The sequence below is a fragment of the Grampus griseus genome (assembly GCF_964374135.1).
Source record: "Grampus griseus genome assembly, chromosome: 7".
Classification (NCBI taxonomy): Eukaryota; Metazoa; Chordata; class Mammalia; order Artiodactyla; family Delphinidae; genus Grampus; species Grampus griseus.
The window spans coordinates 4,311,716-4,339,231 of record NC_139001.1 but is presented as its reverse complement, the minus strand read 5'-3'; the positions used below and the strand labels follow the sequence as shown (position 1 = coordinate 4,339,231).

At 44.0% G+C, this 27,516-nt stretch overlaps 1 protein-coding gene across 1 annotated transcript in view; it reads right to left on the bottom strand.

Moving 5' to 3' along the window:
* DRC11 (dynein regulatory complex subunit 11) overlaps nt 1-27,516 on the bottom strand; it is a gene marked incomplete at both ends in the record, with an annotated part of 160,145 nt that overhangs the window by 84,815 nt on the left and 47,814 nt on the right. The window contains 2 exons of the mRNA XM_082657936.1: nt 10,947-11,069; nt 20,282-20,366. Of these exons, the coding sequence (XP_082514062.1) occupies nt 10,947-11,069; nt 20,282-20,366 (208 nt within the window). The remainder of the gene's footprint in view (nt 1-10,946; nt 11,070-20,281; nt 20,367-27,516) is intronic.

The following is a 27,516-nucleotide window of genomic DNA, read 5'->3' as shown; positions in this document are numbered from 1 at the left end:
TCCACGCCTGTGGCGCAACTGACCCACCTTCCAGGACCCACAGGAAATCAAAGCTCACGGGGGAAGGAGCCCCACTCACTCACACAGCCCGGGACACCCAGGCATTCGGGAAGAATCAGCCCGAGAAGCATGGAGAAGACCAGTGCTGGAAAAAGCCATGTCCTTGGATGAAACAGATGATTCGTGGACAGAAAGGGGCATCTAAAATAGCTAATGAATACTCTCAGAGATATTCCTCATCTCTCTCCCCGCCTGGGTATCATCAGGCATTCACGGATCTTTTGTATTTTTTAGTCAGTGCATTGCTGATGGACGTGCTGTTTCTCTTTTGGTTTTAGATACTCAGATCGTCCTGTATTTGGCCTCTGGGAGCCCCTACAGGTGGTGAGTGTGCGCCTTCATGGGTAGAGGTGAGGCGGGGGGAGGGAAAGCAAAGGGAGCATCATGGAAGCGCTTTCAGCAGAGGGACCAGTCCGTGTGAGTCTGAGCTGGAAGGCCGCGTTGCCTTTGGTAACTGGAAGTTAGTAGGGCAGGGGCGTACGGAACAGGGCCAGCAGACAGACAGAGAGACAGAGACAGAGACACAGAGAGGGGACGGGCTTTGGAAGGCCCATGAGCCGTGTTCCTCAGAGAGTGTGAACTTGGTCTGAGAGCAGGGCAGCCACCTGGGGGTCCCCGCAGGAGCCTGGCATGAATGGATCTGCCTGTTGGGTCATGACTCTGGCTGGAGCACGGGCACAGGCCGGAGGGGGTCAGGATGCCCACCTATCTCTGACCAGAATTCATTTTCCCATCTTCTTCTGTGGAAAATTCTTCTTAGGTCTGAGGCAAATATCCCCTCCTCTGTGAAGCCGTCCTGGATTGTCCCAGGTCAGAAAGACTCTCCCCTCACTCAGCAGGATCTGCTCATCCTTCCTGGCGCCTGTTTCTCTGTGCATATTATAGGCTATTTGTGTGCCTGCCTTAGCTGCTCTCTTGGGCTGTGGGCCCCCATGGAGGAGGATTCCGTCTTGCTGACGTTTTGTACCCCATATGGAACCAGCATCAGGCCTGTTCTCCAGGCGTTTAACGCACGTAAGTAAAAATAAGATTTATGGGTCTATTTGTACAGCTTTATTTCTATAATAAATATCAAGTTCTCAAGGGGAGTAAAACACTGTTAAGACCAGTTTTGGAAACATCTGATCCTGATTGCACAGAATGACAGTGGACGTTAGCGGTTCCCACGGCTTTCCACGTGGTAATGACATAACTGGCCGTCACAGGAGACACCTTTTAACCAGAGAGAAAGCACGATGGAACACGTCTGCTTTCCTTTTCAGAGCTATTTCTTCCTTTGGTCAATAGTTCATTGGACATATCCTTTCCTTTGGTTGCTGTTTGAAACACTTAATATCTTTCTCATTTTGACAATTATTGGGAGAGAGAAATTCCATGAGGAGGTGTTACCCTCTCAACTCCAAAGTCACTTTTTTTTTCTGAATCTTTCACTGTGAAGGGGTCATACAAGTACAGTCGCACCTGTCAAGGTGCCTGCCTTGAACAACATCCCTTTCTGATGGAAGCTTCTCGGGCACAACTCCCAACGCAGCCGAGTGGCTGGAGAGTGTTCTAGCCAGAGAGACGCGCCTCTCCTGGAGCAGCCTGACCCCGAGGAGCTGGACTGGGCAGCCACACTGGCTCCCTCTGCACTGGCGGGGGAACACACAGATGACAGGCAGGCAGGGGACTCTGCCTGCAGGTGGTCCCAGCCACCATACGGCCTTCTTCAGAGAAGGGGGTGGACAGAGGAGCTGGTCCCGGTGGACCTGGGTCCTGCGACTCCCGGCTCCAGCCCACGCCAGCCAGGTCCTGAGCCCTCCATGCGCCCTGGCTCCATCTCACTGTCTGCTGACCTGAGTGCGCTGGTGTTGCCACCCAGTAGGCCCAGTGAGTCCCAATAAGAGACAGCATCTTAGACATGTCCAGCCTTTGCATTCGTTCAGAAATGTTGTAAATATCACTGAAACTGACAATTTTTAGTAAGTTACCATCTATCGTGTGACATGGGTCCTTATACAACACAATTTTTTTCCTTAATCGTCATCAATGAGATAGAGATACAGAGAAAAATGCAGAGGATTCCACAAGATTTTTCATTGTCAAAGATCGTATCCTAGGTATTTGTCTCTGTGAAGTTAGGAGAGCAGACAGAGGTAAACAGTGTGCCTGGCCACGCCCCTCCCCAAATGTTAACCGTTAGGATGATTTCTAGCCTGGCTTAAAGAGGGACTCAGATAAACAGAAGCCCTCTTGAAATTTTCTATTAGCCAACGTGTGCGTCTGAGGTGGTCTGTGGGTGGAGGGACGGTCGGCACTTCACATTAGTGGGTAAGTGTCAAAATTCAAGTAGGGTCACAACTGTTCCGGTTTTTTTTTTAAAAAATGTTTTCGGCCACACCATGCGGCATGCGGGATCTTAGTTCCCCGACCAGGGCTCGAACCGTGCTCCCTGCAGTGGAAGCGCTGAGACTTAACCACTGGAAAGTCCCTGTTCCGTTTTTTAAATTTTTTTTTTTGCGGTACGCGGGCCTCTCACTGCTGTGGCCTCTCCCGTTGCGGAGCACAGGCTCCGGACGCGCAGGCTCAGTGGCCATGGCTCACGGGCCCAGCTGCTCCGTGGCATGTGGGATCTTCCCGGACCGGGACACGAACCCGTGTCCCCTGCATCGGCAGGCGGACTCTCAACCACTGAGCCACCAGGAAAGCCCCTTGTTCCGTTTTTTAAATGGGGGTATGTGTTTCAGCATATACCTATCAACATACAAGTCCAAATGTCCAACTGATCGCTTGTGGCTTTCAGATTATCTGATGGTTCCCTTAGGGTCTCTGTCCTGGGGTACGAGTGAGGCTGCTGTGACTGGGAAGAGGCTGATTACTTCCCACTGAGCTGAGAGTGAAATTATAATCCGCTTTTAGATCCAGAAGTGAAAAAATCATCCCAGAAGCTATCATCATTAAAAACTGCCTTTAAAAATAAACATGTATGAAAATAATGTGATGTCTCATGAAATTTGACTTGTAAAAATACTTCATCATCTCATGACTGTTTTCAAGCTTGCATTTAGAATGCCATTTGCCTTTTCTGCTCTCACATTCCATTGAGACTGGAGAATTAGTTACTCAACCTTTATGGCCTTCCCACATGAAAGATGTACGGCGGATCCAACAAAACCTACAATTTGAAGTCTAAAAATGTTCAGCGATGTCCTCAATACATCTGTCCCAATTCTCTCTGTGGATGTCTAGCTTTAATTTTTGTCAGAAGGAGCTGCCTGGCTATCACTGTGGAATACACTACTTTCTCCCGCAGGCCATCCGGACCGCCAGCGTGTCTCCTTCCCCAGCCCACTCACCACCACCCAGGCTCTGCGCCCACCTCTGGAGGCCTCACAGGCCCCCTTTGCTGGGGAGCCACTCTTACCTCTGTGCACCTGGCTGACCTCCTTGCCCTTTAAGAAGACTTAGCTCAAGCGAACACTCAGCCTTCTCGTAGCTTAACTGACATGCTTCTGCTTAGAATCCTTACCTGTATCTTGACTTCACATCTCCACAGGACGTGACAATTAACAGTTACTGGAAATAATGTATCTTAAGAAACTATATATATATATATATATATATATATATATATATATATGCATAAAGAAATTTCTGGAAGGGTATATACACCAACATGTTAATGACCATTAACTTTGGGTCCTGGGTGCAAGGGCAACTTCTATTTATTTTTCTCTTTCTGCTAAGCAGTGATTCTTTTCCCCTCTCCGTTGAACACGTACTGCTTGAGTGACGTTATATAACGCTTGATGTGCTAATTAGATGAGCCTTGGCAGGGTAGGGCCAGGCCAGCAAAGGAATCCTAGGATCCTCCCGTCTTTAGCGTTTACTTCTCCTGGAAGGAAATCTCTATGACCTTTCCAGAAAGTCACAGTTTAGGAAATCAGGGTCCAGAGAACACAGTCCACCTGAATCAGTCTGGTTCTGGTCCGGGCGATACCCAGCTGGTGGGGTGGGACAGCTGTAGCAACCGAAGCCCGAGACGGTCCCCGTGTAAGTGGGTTCTCCGCCTGCCTGTTGTCTTTGCATGTACCTCGCTGTGTCCTTCTTAGCTGAGCAGTGTCACACCAGTTTCAAACTTGCTTCCTGTTATACTGAGAAGACAGAGGCCATTTGAATACAATGGTCTCCCCTTCTCCACACTCTTCTCACTTCTTCACACGCCTGTGTTTCTCCCGGCTTCTCCTCGACTGCTTTTTGCTGCAGAGAAACCTTGTCTTACTCTATTTGGCATCACCTCCTGATAATTTTAAGCTCTCCCAGGCCAGGGGCACTTTTCCCTTGGTCCCGGCACATTTACAGTTCTTCCCCATCTTAAAGTCCTCTCTCGACTAACGTCATCATGTTGCAACTTCCTGAAGGAGGTGTGTCCACCAGCTGCCCACATGTCTCAGCCAGAGTCCCCTGCCTGCCTGTCACCTGCCGCCCTTGCTCCGCTCTCCTGAAATAGTCCCAGTGATGTGCTCGTCACCACACTTTCTTTCTCAAGCTTCCTCCTTGACTTTTCTGTGGCATTTGACACCAGTGGTCCCTTCTCTTTCAAGACTCTCCTGACTCTGCCTCCATCGTATTCTTAGTTTTCACTTCTCATGGTGAATGGACTGAGGGGAACAGAAGGGAAACGTTCCTTTCCTCCTTCTAGAAATTCACCCAGGTGGAAAATTAGATAGGAGCGGCATTGTGCTGAATTTCTCCCTGCCGCCAGGCTTTTCCCATCTCCCTGGTTGGTTTCACCTCTTCCCCCTGCCCTCATAGATGGATGTCATCCAGATCCTCCAACATGTACCCACACTGATTTTCCTAAAACCCACCCATGCTCCCGCCTTCACTAGGGTTTCCTGCACAGGGGCAACTCCTGCAACTACACCATGTCTTGACCCCACCTGAGTTCATGCTGAACCTCTAGCTGACTGTCGGACATCTACCTGGATGTCCCACCATCAAGGTTCTGAAGCCCGTTCCTGTTGCTCAAGACGCTTGGAAGCCACCTCAACTCCTGGTCTCCTTCTCCACCTCAAACACCCAGTCCACCAGGCTGGTTATCCTTTGCCATATCTCCTGCATCTTTTCCATGTTTTTCCATCCACCACTTCCACCCTAGGGTCCTCACCTGAGTACTTCCTCATTCCTTCAGAAATAAATACTGCACAGCTCCTGAGTTTCAAGCGTTGTTAAGAGTGCTGATCAGAGTTACATTGGAGTCTGGGCACTTTGGCTGCTGCGGGAAGAAGAGATTGCAAGTGCAGGACAGGAGGTGGGGCAGCGGCCAGGAGATTTTGTTCCCCTGAGATGACGAGATGTGCGTACACTCCTGTAGCTCTCCTGAGATGCCACCCCCTCCGGGAAGCCTCCATCTTTTCCAATGCTGATAGAGCCTCACTCTCTTCTGAGTCTGCAGTGCTTCTCTTGGCCCTTCCCTTAAACAACCCAATATGTCCTTTCCGTATGCAGTGGTTTTTGAGCTTTTTAGAGGGAAGAATCCTTTGAAAACACAAAGAAAACCCATACACCTTCTTCCCAGGAGAATGCATCTCGCATAATTCCGTACAATTTCAGGGTGTGTATCCATAGGGTCCGTGCTCCCTGGGTTAAGAGCCCCTGCCTCTACACCCAGAAGCCTCTCACTTCCTTATATCCCCTCTCTTACTGCACTTCAGTGGACACAGAAGATGCTTGGTATGTATATTTCCATAATGAAATCCTTGTTCCTGATAGCAGCCTCTGGAAACCCATGACACTCACTTTTCCATCTGTGTGAAGTAGTGCAAAATTTGGTTTGAAATACTCTAGAATTATATAAGAACGTGGTTGGCTCCACGGTTCAATGTGGAGCACCTCCTTGGGCCAAGGGGCACTGTGGTCAGAGCGGCTGGGCGGCACTGCAGACAAACAATAGCTTTTCAAGCTAATCGTGCTGCATATGGATAGGTCCAAGGATCTTTCCAGAAGAAGTGAGCACCAAGTCAGGTCATCTTATGGCTGGAGGAAACTTACAGAAGACTCCTTAGTATTCGCGTGAGCATGTGTCATGGGCAGGACAAAACCACTGAAAGTAGCTCCAAATGGTGGAACATACGGAACATTGAAAAACAAGAAAGAGAAAAGAATTGTAGGGATGGATCACAGAGTGCTCTTTTTCTCTATTTTTGTTTCTAAAGCCAACATGAGGTCCAGAGTGAGGCAAATAAAATTATGTTGGTATTGAAATCATATTTGCAGAGATTGCTATTGGTCTGCAGAAAATGTCCTTCTGCCACCAGCATCTCCTCTATCAAAGCCCTCGTTTAAGGGGATCTCCTTACCTGCAATCCTCAATACTTTTAGAGATGGATTTCAAACAAAAGGTTTTAAAGAAAGACACTTTTTTTTCTTACTGTTGAATTTTGAGAATTCTTTTTATATTCTAGATACAAATTATTTGTCAGATATATAATTTGAAAATACTTTCTCCTAGTCTATAGCTTGTCTTTTCGGCCTCTTTACAGGGTCTTCTCTCTGTCCACCTTCTCTCTGCAGAAGTCTCTGCCAGGCCCCCCAAGGGATCACTCATTGCCTGCTGCAGCCTTTCCGGGTTCCACACACTGCATAGCTATCCTGACCTCCTGTCATCCATGCTCTGAAGTTGTCCTCTGGTTCTGTGGCTTGGAGATTGCCTGGAATACTGCCCCCGCCCAGCCTTACGATCCACTCACCCTCCAGGCCCCTCCCAACAGCTACTCCCTGGATATTTATGCTCCTTTGCAAATGCATCCCAGTTCAGCTCCCCCTCTACCCAGTTCAGCTCCCCCCTCTACCCAGTTCAGCTTCCCCTCTGCCCAGTTCAGCTCCCCCTCTACCCAGTTCAGCTCCCCCTCTACCCAGTTCAGCTCCCCCCCTCTGTCCACTGCTACTTCTCTCCCTCCCTCCCTTGCAGGTGATGTTCCCAAAAAACCACCTGCACGTTCTCCGTCTCAGTGTTTCCAGGGAACCCATAGACCCCCTATTGCCCTACTGTTCTGCCTGCACCCGTAAAATTCTAATTTGTTCCAGAAAAAAAAAAAAACCCAAACCCAAAAGACAGCTCACTTGATACAGTTAATTTTTAAAACCCTCCTCCACCTGGCAAGATAATTTTGAAGCAGTGCCTAAGAAAAGGGACAACTGGAAGAATTTCAATTTTATTCTAAGCATCTCTTCCTCTAAATATGCATGAGTGAGTTTGACACTTGCAAATTAAAATTCACTGTTAGTGAAGCTTGTTCCATAAAAATCTGAAACTATCTGCTACACAATCTGGTCTTTGTTGAGTGATAGTGTTTTATTAACTAGCTATTAAATACACACTTAATGATGAATGGTTTTGGACAAAAAAGCAAAGTTTGAGTACATCAGCATTTATGAAGTAGTTGCAAATGATGGGGAAAATCCTTCAGAATTACTTACAAATGAATTTATATGAAAAGTACAGGTCTACACAGTGACAATGTGATTATTAAAATGTGAAATGTTAATCTCTACGAAAGCTTGATACAATTAAATGATGTTGGTATGTTTCTTATAGATCAGATTGCCTTTTCCATTGACTTTTAAAGTCTTATTCTAAAATCATTCCTAAAGAATCAGGAAGCATTCCTGAGACCAGCTATTCAAATCCTTGTGTGGAAATTAGTATTTTGGCCTGTAGAAAAAGACGTCTATTATTCATCCTGGTTAGAGGGTAAGGCAGGAAACAGAGGAAACGAGTTTTGTTTAACTTGCAGATACTGACTCACCCCTAACTCTAACCCCTAACCACAACAGCAAAGCTGTATGGTTATTCTTTGAGTATTTTTATAACACTTGGTCATCTCTCAGTTGCCAGCCCCATACATATAGTCAGAAAACTTGGGAAAGATCTCATATAAAAACATCTGAATATTTCAACTAATCTCCATAAAGGGAAAATAGACCCTTTTTAAAATATCACAAAGGTAACAAGGTTGAAAGCTTTGTAAGTCCATGAGACAGAGCAAATAGCTGGTCCCTTGGGTGGGGTTCCCTGGAAACACTGAGACGGAGGACGTGCAGGTGGCTTGTTGGGAATATCACCTGTAAGGGAGGGAGGGAGAGAAGTGGCACTGGACAGAGGGGGAGCTGAACTGGGTAGAGGGGGAGATGAATTGGGTAGAAGGGGAGCTGAGCTGGACAGAGGGGGAGCTGAACTGGGTAGAGGGGGAGATGAATTGGGTAGAAGGGGAGCTGAGCTGGACAGAGGGGGAGCTGAACTGGGTAGAGGGGGAGCTGAACTGGACAGACGGGGAGCTAAACTGGGTAGAGGGGGAGCTGAATTGGGCAGAGGGGGAGCTGAACTGGGTAGAAGGGGAGCTGAACTGGACAGAGGGGGAGCTGAACTGGACAGAGGGGGAGCTGAACTGGGTAGAGGGGGAGCTGAATTGGGCAGAGGGGGAGCTGAACTGGGTAGAAGGGGAGCTGAGCTGGACAGAGGGGGAGCTGAACTGGGTAGAGGGGGAGCTGAACTGGACAGACGGGGAGCTAAACTGGGTAGAGGGGGAGCTGAACTGGACAGACGGGGAGCTAAACTGGGTAGAGGGGGAGCTGAATTGGGCAGAGGGGGAGCTGAACTGGGTAGAGGGGGAGCTGAATTGGGCAGACGGGGAGCTGAACTGGGTAGAAGGGGAGCTGAGCTGGACAGAGGGGGAGCTGAACTGGGTAGAGGGGGAGCTGAACTGGGATGCAATTGCAAGAGAGTGGTAGCTGATCCCACAGGGAGCCCAGGAGCTAGGAGAACACTTCAGAGTTGTCCTGGGAGGTGAGGGGCTGGGTCTTTGTACCCTGATGTGACTATCTTTTTTTTTTTCCCAAGATGATGCTATTTCTTCATTTCATTTCATTTCATTTCATTTATTTATTTATTCATTTATTTTTGGCTGCACTGTGCAGGTCTCCAGGATCTCAGTTCCCCAACCAGGGGTTGAACCCGTGCCCCTGCAGTAGAAGTGCAGACTCTTAACCACTGGACCGCCAGGGAAGTCCCTAATGTGACTGTCCTTGAAGGCCCATGCCCCGTGGCGGCGGCTCACTTCACTTGAAGCACCCCCCTAGACCCTGAACAGTTCCTGGGGAGGGACTAAGTGTGAGGGGTCAGCACCGCATCCTGGGTAGCTGGGGATTGAGCCCCTTGGTCCTGAAGGGGGCATCAGAGGGGCCCCATTCAGCATCCACTACAGTGGAGTGGGCTGTTCTCAACATGAGTGGGGAGGGGTCTCTCTTCTTTTGTCCGCACAGCAAAACAATGGAACACAGTTAGAGAGGGCAGGACAGCAGGGGCAGGTGCTTGATTTCCACATATCACCGTGCAGGCGTGACCACTGGAAAGGACCCTCGCCTGCAGTGTCGGCCTCAATCAAGGCAAAGGATTTTAAACAAGAGGTTGGCTTCTATCACTTGCATCTTCGTGGACTTTGGGTATTGACATTTTATACTCACCATCACCCCCTCTCCCTTGCTCACAACTTCTGCCTCCTTGGTCCAATCACTCCTTGACTACGTAGCCCGTCTGATTTTTCTCTCACTGTGATGCACCTACCAGACCCCAGGGAGTTGCTTCTCCCACAGAGAAATCTGCGAGTCTGCGCGTCAGTGGGCATCCTCAGAACATGAGGATCGTGGCCACGGCTACTCGAGCTAGACCTGGGCCTCTGCTTCTGGACAGTCACAGAGGGACACAACCTTGCAGGATCCACTCCGATTCAGATCAGGGTTTCGGTCAGCTGTGAAGCAGTATCTGTCTGGGCCAGCCGCTACGGTGAACATACTCACGTTTTCAGACGACGCTAGCTTTCAGCCTGAATTCCATTTCCCAAAGAAGGAGTTTATGCAGAGAGAGAACCACCACCCTGGCAGTGGTCTCTCCACATGTTTGAGGGTGAAAACCCCTCCGATCGCACCCAGGACAGCAGCACCCCCCTGCCCGCCCACCACCCAGCAACCCCATTGCACAGGGTATGCCCGGCCCGCAGTGACTCTGAACTCTGCTTTCCTTTGGGTAGTAAGAAACAAGTCCTGTTAAAACAGGTCCAAGATGTCGACGTGAAGTGATAAATGGAAATGAACACACTTTGGTGAAAGCAGACACAATTATTTTGACTTTGTAGCGGTCACTTAGTTTGCCAAGAACCGTTCCTTGTCTCTACCCTTGAGAAAAGATGCGTGGAATCATTTATCTTGAAGAATGAAAATTCAAAGCTATCACATTTGTGAATAATGTAAAGTATCTGAGTTGTTGAAACCACTCCTTATCCTAATAGGTATTTATGAGTCATAGAAAAGATGGCAACTGTTGACCAACATGAAAAAAAAACTGAAGATGTGGTACATATATACAATGGAATATTACTCAGTTATAAAAAGGAACAAAATTGGGTCATTTGTAGAGACGTGGATGGACCGAGAGGTTGTCATACAGAGTGAAGTAAGTCAGAAAGAGAAAAACAAGCATCGTATATTAACACACAAATGTGGAATCTAGAAAAACGGTACAGATGAACTGGTTTGCAGGGCCGAAACAGAGACACAGATGCAGAGGACAAACGTACGGACACCAAGGGTGGAAAGTGGCAGGGCGGTGGTGGTGGGATGAATTGGGAGACTGGTATTGACATATATACACGAATATGTATAAAATAAATAACAAATAAGAAAATAAAAGTGTCAGCTTTCATTAAAAAAAAAAGAAGAAAAAAAGGAAAACAGCTGGTAGATAGCATGGTTCCCAAGGAAACGAGTGACTATAGTCTCAACAAATTTGAGATTATTCCACGGATTTAAAGCAAAAAAGCAAAAAAATCCCCAAATTCCAAATACGTTACCTTATTTTTTTCCTTTGTTTCTTTCTTTTCCTTTCCTTTTTTGCCTTTTTTGGGTTTCTCTTCCTCTTTCTTCTTTTTGGTTTTTTCCTCCTCTTCTTGGCTTGCAATAATATCCTCGATAACCTGGTAAAAAACAAAATCATCGTGGCTTTTTCATAGAGTTGGATCGAGATGAGGACCATTTTTCCCATCTGGAAGGAAGTATTTGTGCAGTGTCCCTCCTCTGCCCTGCTCTGGGCCCACAGACCCAGCCCTCCTAGCAGCACTGGTCTCCCTCCTGCCATCTGCCTTTGGCTGGATTCATCAGTGGAGGCAGCAGTGGGATCTTGGAGGGCAGATATATAGAGAGGGTGGACATTTCTGAACCAATTCCCTGTGGGTTCAGAGCTGCTCTGGCTCCCAGGGGTTCCACGAACACCAGGAAAGGTCTCGGCTCCGTCAGCATCTCAGCCGCAGCCCAAGCACCGGCCCACGCACACCCCTTCCCCAGATCCCAGCCAAGGACTCCTGCTTGGACTCCATATATGATCATGCGTCTCTCCTCAGAGGTGGTGTCTTTCACCTGTGATTTAATTTGTATTTCCTACGAAAATCCATTTGTTCTCCTAAAATTTAAAATATTGGTTAAAAAATACCTGGTTCACATAGGATTAGCATCACCGGAGAATTAGTGGAAGTCTGTAAAAAGCTATATAATTCCATTCAATACAGCAGGTATTTACTGAGTTCTCTCCCACTGTGAATTCTGGGAGGTAGGATGGTGACCGTGATGGGACACATAGCCTGTTTGACCCTCGGGCTCTGCTCACCACTGGTCATGTGACTGAGACAAGCAGGATACCCTCTCTGAGCCTCAGTTTCCTCAGCTGTAGAAGGAAGTCAACACTTCCATCCACGGCACTAATGATCGCCAGGCACGGCTCTAAGAGCGTCACAAAGACGAGCTCAGTTACTGCCGAGCACAGCCCACGGGTGGAAGCTGTTAGCGACCTGTTTTATCGACGAGGGAAATGGGGCACAGAGCGTTCAGTCACACGGTCAACACACACAGCTAGTAAGTGGCTTGAGCCGGGATTCAAACAGGTGCTAACCGGGATGACCTGCATAATGTAGAAGGTAAAGAGGCAAGATGCTGAACGATACCTCTAAATTTATCCTTCATTGTGAAATGCATCTAGTGAAACAAAAAAATGATACTTGACGGTTACGGTTTCAGGATACATACACACACAGTCAAAGTGTAAGAAATGTGAGGGAATGATAAACACCAAATTCAGCACAGTGGTTACGTCTGGAGAGCAAGGTATGCACTTCAAAAAAAGGGCTAATATCATTTCACCCCTAGCGTGTTGTACTTAACCATCCTCCTGGGATCAAGCCTGCTTTGATGATGCCTTACTGTGATTTACTAAAATGCTGAAGTTTATTTTCTAGTATTGTATTTTTGAATTTATAGCTATGTTGTTTTTAGGAGCTTACTTCGTACCTTTAAAAGTGTTCAAAACAGCTTTATCATGAACAAAGCAGACTATTCAGGCACCAACTGGACTTAAAAAAATAAAACCTATAGTCATGTGTCTAACTCCACACCATCCTCAGGCTCACCCGTCCCCTAGGCTCTAATGAAGATTCTGCACGGGCGGGGGGCGCTCAGCGAGGGGGTACTGGGGAGTTGAGGTGATGTATATGTTGTGCACATTATTTGGTAATAAAAAGGGTGTCTTTAGATAGGATTAAAAGTCCCTTGTTATCAGAATAGTAATTTTTTCCTTGGGGATCAGGCTCACCTCCACTCATAGAACCAAACTGTGGCTGCCAGGACTTTTATGCTCTGGTGCACTTATGGAAAATGGACATGTTTTGGTTCTCGGAAGTTTGGAAACTTTCAGAAACTTGAATATATATATATACATATGCATCTGAAAAGAGGATAAAATCCTTATTTGTGAAGCATAAAATTCAGTGTATTGACTGCATCAACAGCATTGTTTGTTCCCTCTAGATCTTTACCCAGTTTATTTACTATTTTGAATAGATAAAACATTTACACCATCCACACTTCAGAAGTTACGAAAGAGCATGTAGTGAAATGTCTCCTCCCCATTCGTCACTTATTTGACCATTCTCCTACCAATGGAAATTAAGGTTATTTCCAATCTTTTGCCTGTACCCACAAAGCTGCCATGAACCAACGCATGCAAGTGTCATTTTGCAAGTGTGCGCGCATACGTGCAGGATAATTCCCACGAGGAGAGACGCTGGATCACGTGCACATACAGGTGTTACGCCATCAAACGGCCTCCACCGGGTTCTGCTGATTTACACGTCTGCCTGCGATGCCGGCCACTACGCACTTCCCCACGTGCTCACTGACACGGCGCTTATGTTTGCCAGTTGAACGGGTGAAAAATGGCATGCTGTTGTATTTGTTTTGGGTTTTTTTTTTAGGTGTCAATATGGAATTTATTTTGCTCGTGCTCTTCAACTATAGCAAAACCTCCCCAAATTAGAGGTACACTTTAGTGCCTATGAAGTCAGCCATCACGTTTTTGGTAAACTAAGGGGACTAAAGGTCATATCTGGCCTGCTACCTGTTTTATTTTTCTTTTTGAAAATACATGTATAACCTTATTGAAGCATATTTTACATTTTCTACCCATTTCACGTGTACAATTCAATCATTCTTTAGTAAATTTATCAAGTTGTGCGACCATCACCATAAATCATGTGTAGCACATTTCCATCACCCCACGACTAAGATCCCCTCATGTCCATTAATTGTTAATCAGGCTTCCCTCTCCTGCCCTTCTCCCCAGGCTCTAATCAACTTTCTGCTTCCATAGATTTACTCTTTTTGGACATTTCATATAAACAGGATTGTACACTATGTGGTCTCTCATGTCTGGCTTCTTTCACTGTGCACCATGCTTTTGAGGTTCCCCCAAGTTATAGCATGTATAAATCGTTTGTTCCTTTTTCATGGCTGAATAATATTCCATTGCATGGATATACCACATTCCACCCACCCATTCACCAACGGATGGATATTTAGGTTGTTTCAACATTTTGGCTATTATGAGTAATGCTCCTATAAATATTCACATACAATTTTTTTTTTGCATGGACATATGTTTTCATTTCTCTTGGATAAAGTCTTAAGAGGGGAAGTGCTGAGTCATTTGGTAAATTTGTATTTAACTTTTAAAAAATTGACAAACTGGTTTTCCGAAGTGGCTGCACCACTTTACATCCCCACCAGCCATGTAGGGGGATTGCCTCTTCTCTACATCCTCAACATTTGTTATTGTCTTTTTTTTTTTTTTTAATTACAGCCATCCTAGTGGTTGTGATCGTTTTAATTTATTATTATAGTTTTAATTTTCATCTTCCTAATGACTAACGGTGTTGAGCATCCTTCCATGTGCCTATTAGCTATTCATATATATTCATTTGTGAATTGTCTATTCGAGTCTTTTGCTCATTTTTTGATTGGGATGTTTGTCTTATTATTGAAATGTAAGAGTTCTTTGTACATTCTGGATACAAATCCTTTATCAAGTATAAGTTTTCAAATATCTTCTTCCAGTCTGTTCTTGTATTTGCACTTTCTTAATGGCATCTTTTGAAGCCCTGAAGTTTTAAATTTTGATGAGGTTTAATCTATCAATTTTGTCTGTCAGTGTAGCTTTAATCTGCATTTCTCTTATACGTGTGAGGTTGATTGTCTTTTCATATGTTGAACATCTTTTATTATGTTTCAAATCCATTTAGATTTTCATTTCTGAGAACTGTTCATATCCTTTAGCTTTAAAAATATTGGGTTATTGAGTTTTTTCTTATAGAGCTGCAGGAGCTCTTTATATATTAGAAAACTGATCTCTTATCTGTGATACTCATTACAAATAATTCTTGCAGTGTGTCATCTGTCATTTGACTTTACTTGGGGTCGGTTTTGCCATGCAGGTTAAAAATTTTTTTTAATGTAGTTTAATTTATGTTTTTTTTCTTCTATGTCTCCTGGGTTGTGCAACAGAGGTAAAAAGTCTTTCCCACTCTGAGGTTATGACATATTTCTTTGTTGGCTGCTTCTGGTTCTTTTGTGTTTTTGTTTTGTTTGACATTTAAATCTTTGATCCATTTGGAATCATTCTGGGCTAAAGTATCAAGAGATAGAGATTAATTTTCTTCTTTTCCAGTTGACAACCTGGTTATTATAATACCATTCATTAAATGGTCTTTTTTCTTTTCCTTCTGCAAGAAAGATGAGATGCTTCTTTATTATATACTAAATTTCCATGTGTATTTGGATATATTTCTTGATTTTCTTTTCTTTTTCATTTAGTCATGTGCCTGTATCAATGGGCTCTTTAAAACATGTTTTAATACCTGCAGGGCTGGTTCCTCCTCATTACCCTTCGTTCTCAGAATTTTACTAGTTATTCCTGGTTATTTACTTTCTACCTAAAGTTTAGAGTCAAATTAGTCACCCTCTGCATACCTTGACTCCCCACTCCAACAAAATGCTATTGGTATTTTTATTTGGATCGTACTGCATGTATAGATGATGTTTGGGAGTGTTGAAGTATTTATAACATTGAGTATTCCTACCTAAGAACACAATATGGTTTCCATCTGCTCATTTTCATTCTTCAGAATGTTTTAAGCTTTTCTTCCCATAGAACACACATTTATTATCAAATTTATTCCTGGATATTTTATCTTCGTGTCATTGCTGCCATTGTAAATGGACTCTTTTTTTTTTTTTTTTTTGCGGTACGCGGGCCTCTCACTGTTGTGGCCTCTCCCGTTGCAGAGCACAGGCTCAGCGGCCATGGCTCACAGGCCTAGCCGCTCCGTGGCATGTGGGATCTTCCCAGACCGGGGCACGAACCCGTGTCCCCTGCATCGGCAGGCGGACTCTCAACCACTGCGCCACCAGGGAAGCCCTAAATGGACTCTTTTAATATATTTTCCATGTAGCTGCTGTTTGAACGTCGAAAAGCTTTCTCTTTCTGCATATTAATTTTGTAACTCCCCGTCTTACTTCTCATATTGTTTAAGGCGTTTTTCAGTTTATTCTCTTGCTTTTCTAAGTACAGAACATATCTGCAAAAAGTGACCATTTCCCCTCTTCCATTCCAATTCTCTATCTCTACATTCTTCCTCTTGTGTAATAGTGTTCAATAGATCCTGTGGGTCAATGGTGATAATGGCCATCCTTGTATTTTTCATGACACCAGTGGAAATGTTTCTTGTGAATTTCGTTAAGCATGATATTAACTTTTTTTTTTTTTTTTTTTTGCGGTACGCGGGCCTCTCAGTGTTGTGGGCTCTCCCATTGCGGAGCACAGGCTCCGGACGCGCAGGCTCAGTGGCCATGGCTCACGGGCCCAGCCGCTCCGCGGCATGTGGGATCCTCCCGGACCGGGGCACGAACCCGTGTCCCCTGCATCGGCAGGCGGACTCTAAACCACTGCGCCACCAGGGAAGCCCGATATTAACTTTTGAACTAAGAAATATTTTGTCATGTTGAAGAAGTATCCATATATTCCATTTTTTGTTTTATTTTATAATATCAAGAAAGGGAGTTGAATTTGTAAAATGCCCTTTCAGCACCCACAGTGATGAGCTTATGGTTTTCCCTTTTGGATCTCTTTATATGATGCAATGTATTCACAGAACATCCAAAACACAGCAGTGCTTGCGTTCGTGAGTAAACACCACTTGACTGTAGTGTTTCGCTAATGTTTCACTTTGAATTTTTGCATTTATGCTCATAAGGAAGACTGACCTGGGGTTCTATTTGTATTCCATCTTTTGGGGCGCTTGGCATCAATGTGATTATGCTCACTTCAGAAAAAGTATTTGCACCGTTTTGTTTTTACAAATAGAAATTTGACTGTTTACGTGTATGTTATAGTGATTATGTTTGGTCTATCTCTTCTGCCTCTTCCCCTCCCCTCCCACCTTCTCCTCTTCCTTTCTTCCTCTCCCTCCTGCTCCCTCTCCTCCCATTAGTAACAATTGCTAAGACTTTCTGAATGATTTCAGGGTGCCAAGCTCTGTTCTGAGTACATTACGTGTATCATCTCATCTAATTATTGCATCGGCCCAGGGAGGTAGGTGTTTTTAGCATCTCCATCCGCAGACAAGAAAACTGAGACGCAGCGGGGAAGTCGCTTGCCTAAGGCTGCAGACCTAGTGGAACTCGGATTCTTCACCACGATGCTGTCCTGACTCTTCAGTCATCTGCCTTTTAAAGTCATGCTGCTTTGGGGCTCCCTTTGTTTGATTTTAGTGTACGTGTTAACCAGACGTCTTCTGTTTTCTTTTGCTTTTAGTTTGACTGGACATTAACTCTACTTCTGAGAGTTTCTGATGGACAATTTAGACATTCCACCAACATTCTTAATTCTATAATTGTTACCTTTAAAAACTAACATGAAACATGTCTGGCTGCTTGTCATGGGCTTTCAAGACACAACTTGTGCCGGATGATTTAGCTGGAGGGACAAGACCTAAACATGTAAAAAAGTGAAATAACATCACATCAAAATGACAGTCACTCAAGGGAGGGCTCGAACTGCCAACAAGAGGGTGGTTATTAAGTCGTCACACAGTTCAGGGGAGAAGCACAGGAGGGTGGAGAGAAGGCTTTGGGAGCTGATGTTGGCTTTTGACAGGGAGTTGGGAGAAGAGCTCTTCCCCTTGATCCTGAGGGCTCAGGCAGGGAAGCAGAGGAAGCCAGGGATGCTGACTGTGGCGTCAGTAGTGCTGACAAAACCTCATCTACAGCATGGTTTTTACTGCTGCTTAGTTAATGTTTCACGTTACTTAACTAATTCCCTAGTAACGAACATCAGCCTGTTTCTTCTCTGGCAATGCTGTGAACAGTGCAGACAAGAACAGCTGTTTCAGTCACCTATGGCAAGTATCAGCAAACCATATCACATGGGCCAAATCTGGCCTGCTGCCCATGTTTGTAAATAAAGCTTTATTGGAACACAGCCATGCCCATTCATTTACATATTGTCTCTGCTTTCATGTTATAATAGCAGAGTTGAGTAGTTGCAGCAGAGACTGTATGTTCCACAAATATTTACTATTTTGCTGCTAATAGAAAAAGTCTGTTGTTGCCCATCTATGGCAACTTGTTTCTATTTTTTCCTTAGTATAAATTCCTTGAAGAGCATTTATGGGTTAAAGGGTATACGCAGTAAATATTTTGATATTTACTTGGCCCATGGCCCTCAAAAAATGTCATGCTAATTTATGTATCCAGCCACAAGGTGCGAGAGTGACTTTTTTCCACATGCTCACCAACTCCAATTATTATCACAAGTTAAAAGTTTTAGCAATCTTATAGGTGAAAAGAGATACAGTAACATTATATTTAAATTTCTTTCCTAGTGGGTTAAATTTTTTTTAAATTATTTTAATATTTTTTGCCTTTTCTACTGAGGTGTTCAGATTTTTCTTATTACTAAGAACTCTACATATGAAAGATACCTAACGTCAGCTACGTTGCTAATATTTTCTCCATTTTATCACATGATTTTAATTTCATTTATGATATTTTTTGCTATTTAAGCTTCATTTAGTCAGAGATGTCAGCTTATTCTCTTTATGATTTCTGCCTATGGTGATATACTTATAAAACTACTCCCCATTATTATTAAATATCAAACAATTTCTACTGGTAATTTGTGGTTTAATATTTTACATGTAAATACTTAATGCATCTGAAATTTATTTTGTATATTAAGGGAGGTAAAGCTCAACTAATTTCCTCAAATGGAGAGCCAGTTGTCCCAATGTTATTTATTGCGTAGTTAATCCTTCTCCACTTAGGTCAGGATTATATTTCTGAATTCCAACTAGTACCTGAATCAATTTCTGAGCACACTATCCTGAAGTCAGATTATCTGGGTTGGAATCTCAGCTCCCCAACTTATTAACTGTGAATCTGGCCAAATGGCTTGATCTTCGTGGGTTGGGAGGATTGAATGAGTTATAATTTACATAATGTTCTTTGCATAGGACCCGGCACAGAATATCTGTCCAATAAATGCTGCACATGACATACTATTTTTGTTATTGCTCTTATCTGTCTACTCCTTTCCCAGTACCGTGATGGCTCAATTACTTTATAAATTGATTTATACCAAGTAGGGCAAGTTCCCTTGATTACAGCTCTTTTTCATAAACTTTTTGGATATTGTCATGCATTCATTCTTCTCTATAAACTTGAGAATAATTTTGTCAATAAAAAATTGTTTTGATTTTATTGGAATTGCACTAACTGCATAAACAATGGAAAGATAATGTGTATTTTATTGAATCCTTCTATCCAGAGAAACAAACCATCAGTCTATTTATTCATGTCTTCTTTCATTTTCTTCAGTGAATTTTGTCTGTATAATTCTGTACAACTCTGCATAATATGTCAATATAATTTTTTGATAAGTTTGTGTTTTCTAGGAATATAATCACATAATCTGAAAACAATAATAAAATCACCACTTTTTAAATATCTGTAACTTCTTTTCTTTTTCTTATGTTATTGCATTTGTTAGAACTTCCAGAGAGTATTAACTAATAGTGCTGATAGCAATTATTCTTTTCTTGAGTTTCACTTTTAATGGTCATGCTTCTAAACGTTTCACTGTTGAGTAATGCAAATCTTCTCTTGGTTTCTATGATAAATACTCTGAGGTTAAGAAGAGTGTTCCTATTTCTGGTTTATTAAGGCATTTCTAAAAGCAGCTTTGGATGTCAATCATCAAATGCCACTAGAGCATCTACAGAGATGGTCCAAGGGTGTTTCTCTTGAAGAGCATTAATATGGCAAAGAGCTGAGTCTTGACAGGCAAGCAGGAGCTAAGCAGAGGAGGAAGGGCAGAAGGCATCCTGGAGTGAGGGGAGAGCATAAGATGCACGAAGGCACTAAAGGGGCAGCAGCGTGAGCAGCGAGGAGGACGAGCAAGTGGACTGCTGGAGTTGACGGTGTGAAAATGGGGTGACGGGGACAGGAAATGATACTGGGAGGCAGGCAGGGACCAGAACATAAAGGGTTCCTGGAATCGAGCTGCTCATCACTGACTAAGAAGATGAGACTCCTGTGTTGTCACATCGCTTTCAAAGACAGGAGAAAGCATGGATTCATCTAAAAAATTTTGTAAGCACCTTAGTGGATAAACAACCAAAGTACTTCCAGGTAAACATCTGTAGGGAAATAACCAAGACCTAATAACACTGCAAAAGTCATTATCTCTAAAGTTTAAAGAAATGCGATTATGATATATTTACATTTTATTTCTCACGCATACTTGTACCTGTTGTCGTGTCTTGTTGGAAAAAATAATAGCTGAACCTCCTTCTTCTTCTGTAGGGTAGTTGGGAAATGTGCCCGTTAAGTTCCTGAGGAGGAAAAAAGGCAGAATGAACATCCATGAGCACAGCCCTCTCTGCTGCATTCCCCACTAGCTGGCTCTGGTCAGGTTCACTGAAATGAGTGACAGTTATTAGGAGAGGGGCCCCCTGCCAGTTGCTGGCCAGACATCCGGTCTCTAAGAAGCAGAAGGACATGGTGACATTCAGGAACAGGTTTCCTTCCTCAAGGCAGTTGTGACTGTGAGACAGACACACCTCTCTTTGAAGCAGATTGTAATTTTCTGCCTTTTTTTTTTCTCTTTTTAATTACTGAGATACTCTGTGCTTGTGTTAAAAATGAAAAGACAGAAGCACAAACTATTTCTTCCTGTTTGAAATTTAGGATAAACACAGGATTTTGACATAAAACAGAAGCATGGCATTGTTCGAATTACAGATTTAGGACTAGTGCGTGAGATACGCATGCACGCTTTAGATTTTAGCGAGTCTAAGGCCCTGTATGTTAAGAGTTCCAAATAGTAATTTTTTCCTGTAACCATATAGTTTCTATGTTTTAAAATGCAGACTTTGAAATTTAATGTTGAGGGATTTCAGAAGGGAAATGAAGTTCATTTTTCCAAGAGAAACTGACTTGGATACGAGTGTTATATTTATTCCATATATAGAAAGAAAAAACGACCAAGTTAGTTCCATTAATCCACAAAAGAAGAGAATCTGAGGGTTAGAGGAGATGCCCACGCTCCAGATGACTCTGTAACAGCCGTTCTCAAACTTCTGGCCTTAGTTGCTCTTGACAACCTTGATAATTTTTGATGATCCCCAAAAGCTTTTGTTTATGTGAGTTCTAGCTATTGATATTTACTGTATTAAACATTAAACCTGACACATTTCTAAAATATGCATTTTCATTAAAAAATAACAATAATAAGCCCGTTATGTGTTCACATAAACAAAATTTTTAATGAAGAATGTATTTCCCAGAACAAAAAAAAATAGTGAGAACAGTGTTACTGTTCTGGCTTAATGGAAGCTAGCAGGATGCTTATATCTGCTTCTGTATTCAATCTGTTACAATATGTTGTTTTGGTTGAAGTATAGAAAGAAAATCTGGCCTCACACGGCTGTGTAACTGGAAAAGAGAGGAGAGTTTTTTTTTTTTTTGCGGTACGCGGACCTCTCACTGTTGTGGCCTCTCCCGTTGCAGAGCACAGGCTCCGGACACGCAGGCTCAGCGGCCATGGCTCACGGGCCCAGCCACTCCGCGGCACGTGGTATCCTCCCGGACCGGGGCACGAACCTGGGTCCCCTGCATCGGCAGGTGGACTCTCAACCACTGCGCCACCAGGGAAGCCCGAGAGGAGGGTTTTAATAGCCTTTTAGATAGCTGTGAATATTCTGCTTTGACTCTACACCACAACTCGACAAGTGGTAGCTTCCTAAAGGCTGGTGGTGATGTGGAATCTGAAATCATATCAAGAACTTTCCCTTCCCTGTGTCACATCAAAACCCATGTGCCTCTGCATCGAGTAGGTCTTTCACCCCAAAATGACTTTGTAACATGATTCTGTAACATCTTGGTCATTTCAAAACTAATGATTTATGGACTTATGTGGATCTTCCCAATGCTTACACATTTCACCGCACCAAAAATCACCTTCATTAATGACGCCACCAATCTCATACCCCAAAGCTAAGTAACGAGAAGCTCTCAGACTCACAGAGGTGACTACAAGATTTCCAAAACTGTAATTCTCGCTAGAAAGCTTGACTTTTATTATTAGCGACAAATGCCCTCAGTTGTTTCCCTTCAGGCTCGCTTGGTTCATTTTTGAGAAAATGTTGCCCCAAACCTGAGTCTGAAAAATGAGGTTCCAGAAAAAGTGTCTGGTTCAGTCTGAAGCTGGACAGATGGCAGGGGCCCATCCTGAGCGGCCCTCATACTTCGGGGTGCAGCAGAATGCAGCCACCTCGCCTCCAGGTTCCTCACGTAAATTTTGAAAAGCTATGTATTTAAGGGTTGAGTCTTACAATTATTGTTTACGGGGTCCTCAAGGATATTGTTAAAGGAACTTTTTAAAAAGGCAGGTGCATGACAGTGAAAACTGCGACGAGTCTGAGTTGGGTCTGAATTGGGGCCACTGCCTTGGGTGGAGGTCGGCAGCCAGCACCTCCCTAACCGTCCCCACCACAGGGCGTTGGCCCCATCCCTTTCATAGACTGTTTCTCAAACATCTTAGGACAGTTACATCACTGTCTGGACAAAAATCCCTCAGGTCTCTTGAAACTTTCCTATGGGCTCATTCAGCAGGCACATGACTCAGCTGCTCAGTACTGCTTTGAAAGGAACTGAACACAGCGCACTGCCTGGGGTTGGGGGGCGGTTCTATGGACATACGCACCAGCAGTGGGGAAGTCGGGTGGTCACACACGATGTGTGCCACTCTGTCAATGGAGCTACCATGACTGCAGCTGCTTGAGTGGTCTCGTGCACTCATCCATCCATCCATCCATCCATCCATCCATCCATCCATCCATCCATCCATCCTTCTAGGCGTCCATCCATTCATGCACATAGTCAATCAACAAACATCTATTTAGTACCAACTAGATTCTGGATGTTGCAATGGAAGACAGTGATCTGAAGGTTAAAAGATGTCAGACCTCGTCCTCATGCAGCTTACACTCCGCAACCACAGGGCTGATGCCTAGATTTGGCCCCAGATCCTGCTTGTCTACGAGACTCATATCTCAAACCTTGTTAACTTGCCTGACCGAGTTCTGTCTTATGTGTGCATCATTCAGCCTACACGATCTTGGATAAAAACCAGGAATACAACTGAATTAAAAGTTAGAGCGCTTTCCCTTCTTCACACCCACCCACCTTATTTCTTTGACAACCAACTTCACAAGCAATTCCGTTGTAAATTGTTATTGTTTCATTGTAAAGCTTGAGTGTTTTTGAGGACTCAAAACAAATGCTTTTAAAACATAAGTCACGCCGTGCAGTTTCTCTGCTCCAAGTTTGCCAAAACTCTCCCTCCAAATGAAACCACCGCCCACATAATTAGGTTAACCTATGGCCCGCTTTCCTGGGGACAGGCCCAGTTATACGTAATTAACAACAGCACCCCCTTTCATTCTTACAAGTCTCCTGGTTTGGATGGTGATTGACCCGGTTCCTGCACTTACTGTGGCTTCCCTGGTACTGCCCTGCTGCCTTCCTGCCTTTCCCCACCTACTCATCATTCCAGTTGCTCTCCATCCACCCCATGCTCCCTGCTCAGAGAGATGTTCACGTTCAGAGAGAAAACACACACACCCACTGGCTTTAAGGTTTTGTTCAAATGTCATCATATCACAGAGGCCTTCCCTGACTACCTTGCATAAAGTACATGTTTGACCAAATACAATAGGTTCCCTCTTATCTCACAACCAAAGGTCTTGCTGAGGGATGTGCATTTGGGATGGAGAAGAGAGGGGATGTTAAGTTGTTTCTGGATGATTACCCCAGTTTCTCTCTGTAGCTTGGAAAGTACTTTCATAGACGCGGGAATTCTTTTCTACTTAAAGGAAATGTTAACACAAAATCCTCTGCAAAATCATTACATGGTAAAGATCCTGACGTGGTACATGGTGATTATTTAAATCACAGCTTTCCCTCAATTATAGCTTGAATCTTAACTCCACAGACATTTGATTACCTTTGAACTTTCATCGTCTGGCTGATTTTCAAAGTTAACGTGCAGGCGTGTGCTAGTATCCTCCCCCCTGTGCCACCCCCTCCCCCCGCACACCACCAACTAATTTCCATTTGCCCTCAAATTGCTGCAATAGGCAAGGCCAAAGCAGGTTCTTCAAATGGGCATCCAAACCATCAGATGGACCAAGTGATGCAGAAAATGGATCTCAGCACATGGCTGCATGAAAAATCACCTGCACTATATACGTTTCACCCGCATCTACAGAACAGGAGAAACGAGAAAGGTGAAAAACCACCCAAGAACACAAAGAGAAAGGGATCTGGAACTCGACCAGACAGGATTTACCAGATATTTCTGCACTCCTAGTCACCATTTAGTCACCACCAAGCACGTGCTGGCACGTCTCGTGGGGATGACATTTTTTCTAAAAGCAAGAATTCAACTTTTTGGAACAATATTTAATTAGTATTAAGTATCATTTCCAAAAGATAAACTTCCAGGTATTCATTAAATCCATTCCCTGAAAAGTATTTAGGAAGAGCAGTTCTACCGGGTTCCCTTACCCTGCTGCTCTCCACCCGGGCACCCCTTCCCGTTAAAGTCTTTTGCTTTGTCAGTTAAAAAACAAAATAAAATAAAAAAGTCAAATAAAAAGTATTTAGGAATATTTGAATAGGAATGCTGAATATGAAATATATTATTTATCAAACTTTAGATTTATCAACAAACTAGAGATTGTTGAATATTTTTCAAAAACGAGTGACACCTCCCTACCACTAAATTTGGATCTCCCCTGGAAACGTACAAAGGAAAGAAGCTGAGAAGCCCCCAAGCCCCCCTCCCCACCAGAGAATTAGCCCTCTAAGTGACGGCACAGGGCAGTTGCTCCAGGGTTGGAAAGCTCTAGCAATCTGACATTTCTTCCAGCTTCTTCTCTTGATACCAATCTTAGTTACTGACTCAGAAAGCATCCCATCCACATTTTATGATCAAAGTTATCTAGGATAACGGCCTCCAAGGCCACGGCTCTTAAGTGGGACCTGCACCATCTCTCCACTAAAGGAGCTTCCAGGCAAGGTTCACATGTGTAAAGCAATGACTCTGAATCCTCAGCCATCCCATCGTCTGATCCCAAACTGTTCCCACCTAATTTCCTCCCCAAACCCCCATCCAAACCCTTGGTCCAAACCTCCAGCCAAACCCTTGGTCCATGTCTGGGCTTTCAATCTGTCTTTGGCCCTGCAGATATGATATGTGTCCTGCACGTCTTGTAGCCTACAAGTAGCGTTTGTCCGGCATCTGCGTGACTCAGGCAATGCTGTTGCCATTTCCTTTTTGCGCCTGAAAAATGGCTTCACGTCTGGAGGCAGGCGCCTGGGCTCTGCGGCAGAGCACTGAGACACCGAGGTGCCAGCCTGGCCCTCCAAGCATCAAAACTCACATCAATTCAGGTGACCTTAGTTCACACCTCACAGGCATCTCCTAAGAGCAGCAACCTGTTCTTGAAAGCCAGGATGCTCTGGGCAGGATGCTGATGGCTCATTATTTTAAATGGGAAGAATTAAAATTCGGTATAACTACAACCCCCTGTCCCAGCCAATTATTCTGGGGCCGGGGGTGGGGAGGGGGTGCCTGTGATGGAAGTACACAGAGAAAAGCCCTGGTTGTTTCCTGGAAAGAACAGAATTCAAACACAAAGCCACCAGACAGTTCTGAGCGCCCCCTGCAGTCTGCTTCACCTATCACACCAACGCGTTGGCTTTCCTCTTCCTCTGATGCCTTCATGGGTTTTGGGTATAAAATGGAAGCCCAATTTGAATTCGCATTTCTTTAGCTGCTACTGAGGTTGGCACTTTGCTACCTGCTATGCGCATGTGCATTTGTGTAACTGTCTCCTTACCTCTTGGACTCACTTATTTAGCAGAAATGATCATTGACTGTGTGTTTGTTGCATGCAGGTTTACAAAGCATTTTCACACACGCCTTTCACAAATTGTTTCTCATTTCATCCTTACAGAAATTCTGTGAGATAAGCACTTTTGTCCATTTTGCAAAGGAGGAAGTTGGAAAATCCGAGAGTTTAAGTGACTTTTCCAAAGGCAAACGGTTCCTTACAGAAGTGCCTCAATTCTAACCTTGGGATTCTGCCTAGAAGCCCACGATGGGGCTTCCCTGGTGGCGCAGTGGTTGGGAGTCCGCCTGCCGATGCAGGGGACACGGGTTCAGGCCCCGGTCCGGGAAGATCCCACATGCCGCGGAGCGGCTGGGCCCGTGAGCCATGGCTGCTGAGCCTGCGCGTCTGGAGCCTGTGCTCCGCAACGGGAGAGGCCACAACAGCGAGAGGCCCGCGTACCGCAAAAAAAAAAAAAAAAAAAAGAAGAAGCCCAGGATGTCTCTACTAATCACAGTCACTTACTGGCTTTGCATAAACCCTTAGACAATGGATTCCTTAATTCTTTAGCTATCAAGTTTGTGTTATACACCTTTCACATGTACACAACTTTTAACCCAACAATTCCACTATTGGGAATCCTTACTGAAGTAAAAGCAGAGATATGTTGTGATGCACAATTTGTACTAGCAAAAGCTGTAGAAAAAAAAACTGTAATAAGAAACTGCAAATAATCACCCAATGGGGAATGCTTATGTAATTACGGTAAAGGCCCACTGTGGAATCCAGCATCAGGACTAGACTTCACCTGTTCCTCTTTACCTTTTCACCACCAGCACTTAATAAATACTTAGGTGGATGAATAAATTCAATTCTCATAAAGACTAGTCTGCTCTATGTGGACAGAGGGGATGTTAAAGATAGAATATTAAGGGGAAAGACTGGGCTGGGGAGCGACCTGGGTTATCAAAAGAAAAGGGGACAGGAGAGCCTTGTCTGCCTGTGTTTATGTTTGCAGGTGCAGGAGGAATGCCTACACTGTCCACCTGGATTAGCTCAGAGATGTGGCCTGGAGGGTGGAGCCCATTCATTTTTTTCTGTACATACTTCAGTATTGCTTTCCTTGCTATGACAAATAGAAATCATGTTTGTAATTAAATAAAATGGTAAGGTAAAATAATGTACAATAAAAAATAAATTTTATTTTTGTTTGACTCCCTTTTTTGTCTTATTTTAGGGTTTGATTATTATAAAGACCTTGTAATTTTTACAGCCAGCGGAAAACATTTTTGTTTCCGTAGTTAGAAAACTGTGACCTTTCTCTAGGGAAGTTCTCCATTCAGCTTCCAATTGCTTGTTGGCTTTAGCAATTAAGGCAATCTAGTTACTGCAAGTATATTTTTTCCATTCTTATTACTTTTTAAACTTAATTTATCATATGCTATTTATTTCCATTTATGTTTGTCAGTTCCTGGGCTCTCTACTTTGTTTCACTGAGTTATGCTTGTGCTTTTATATTAGTGTAATGCATTTATATCAATACCTTATTTTTCTTTATAATATTCTTGAAAATAAAGTGTCATCT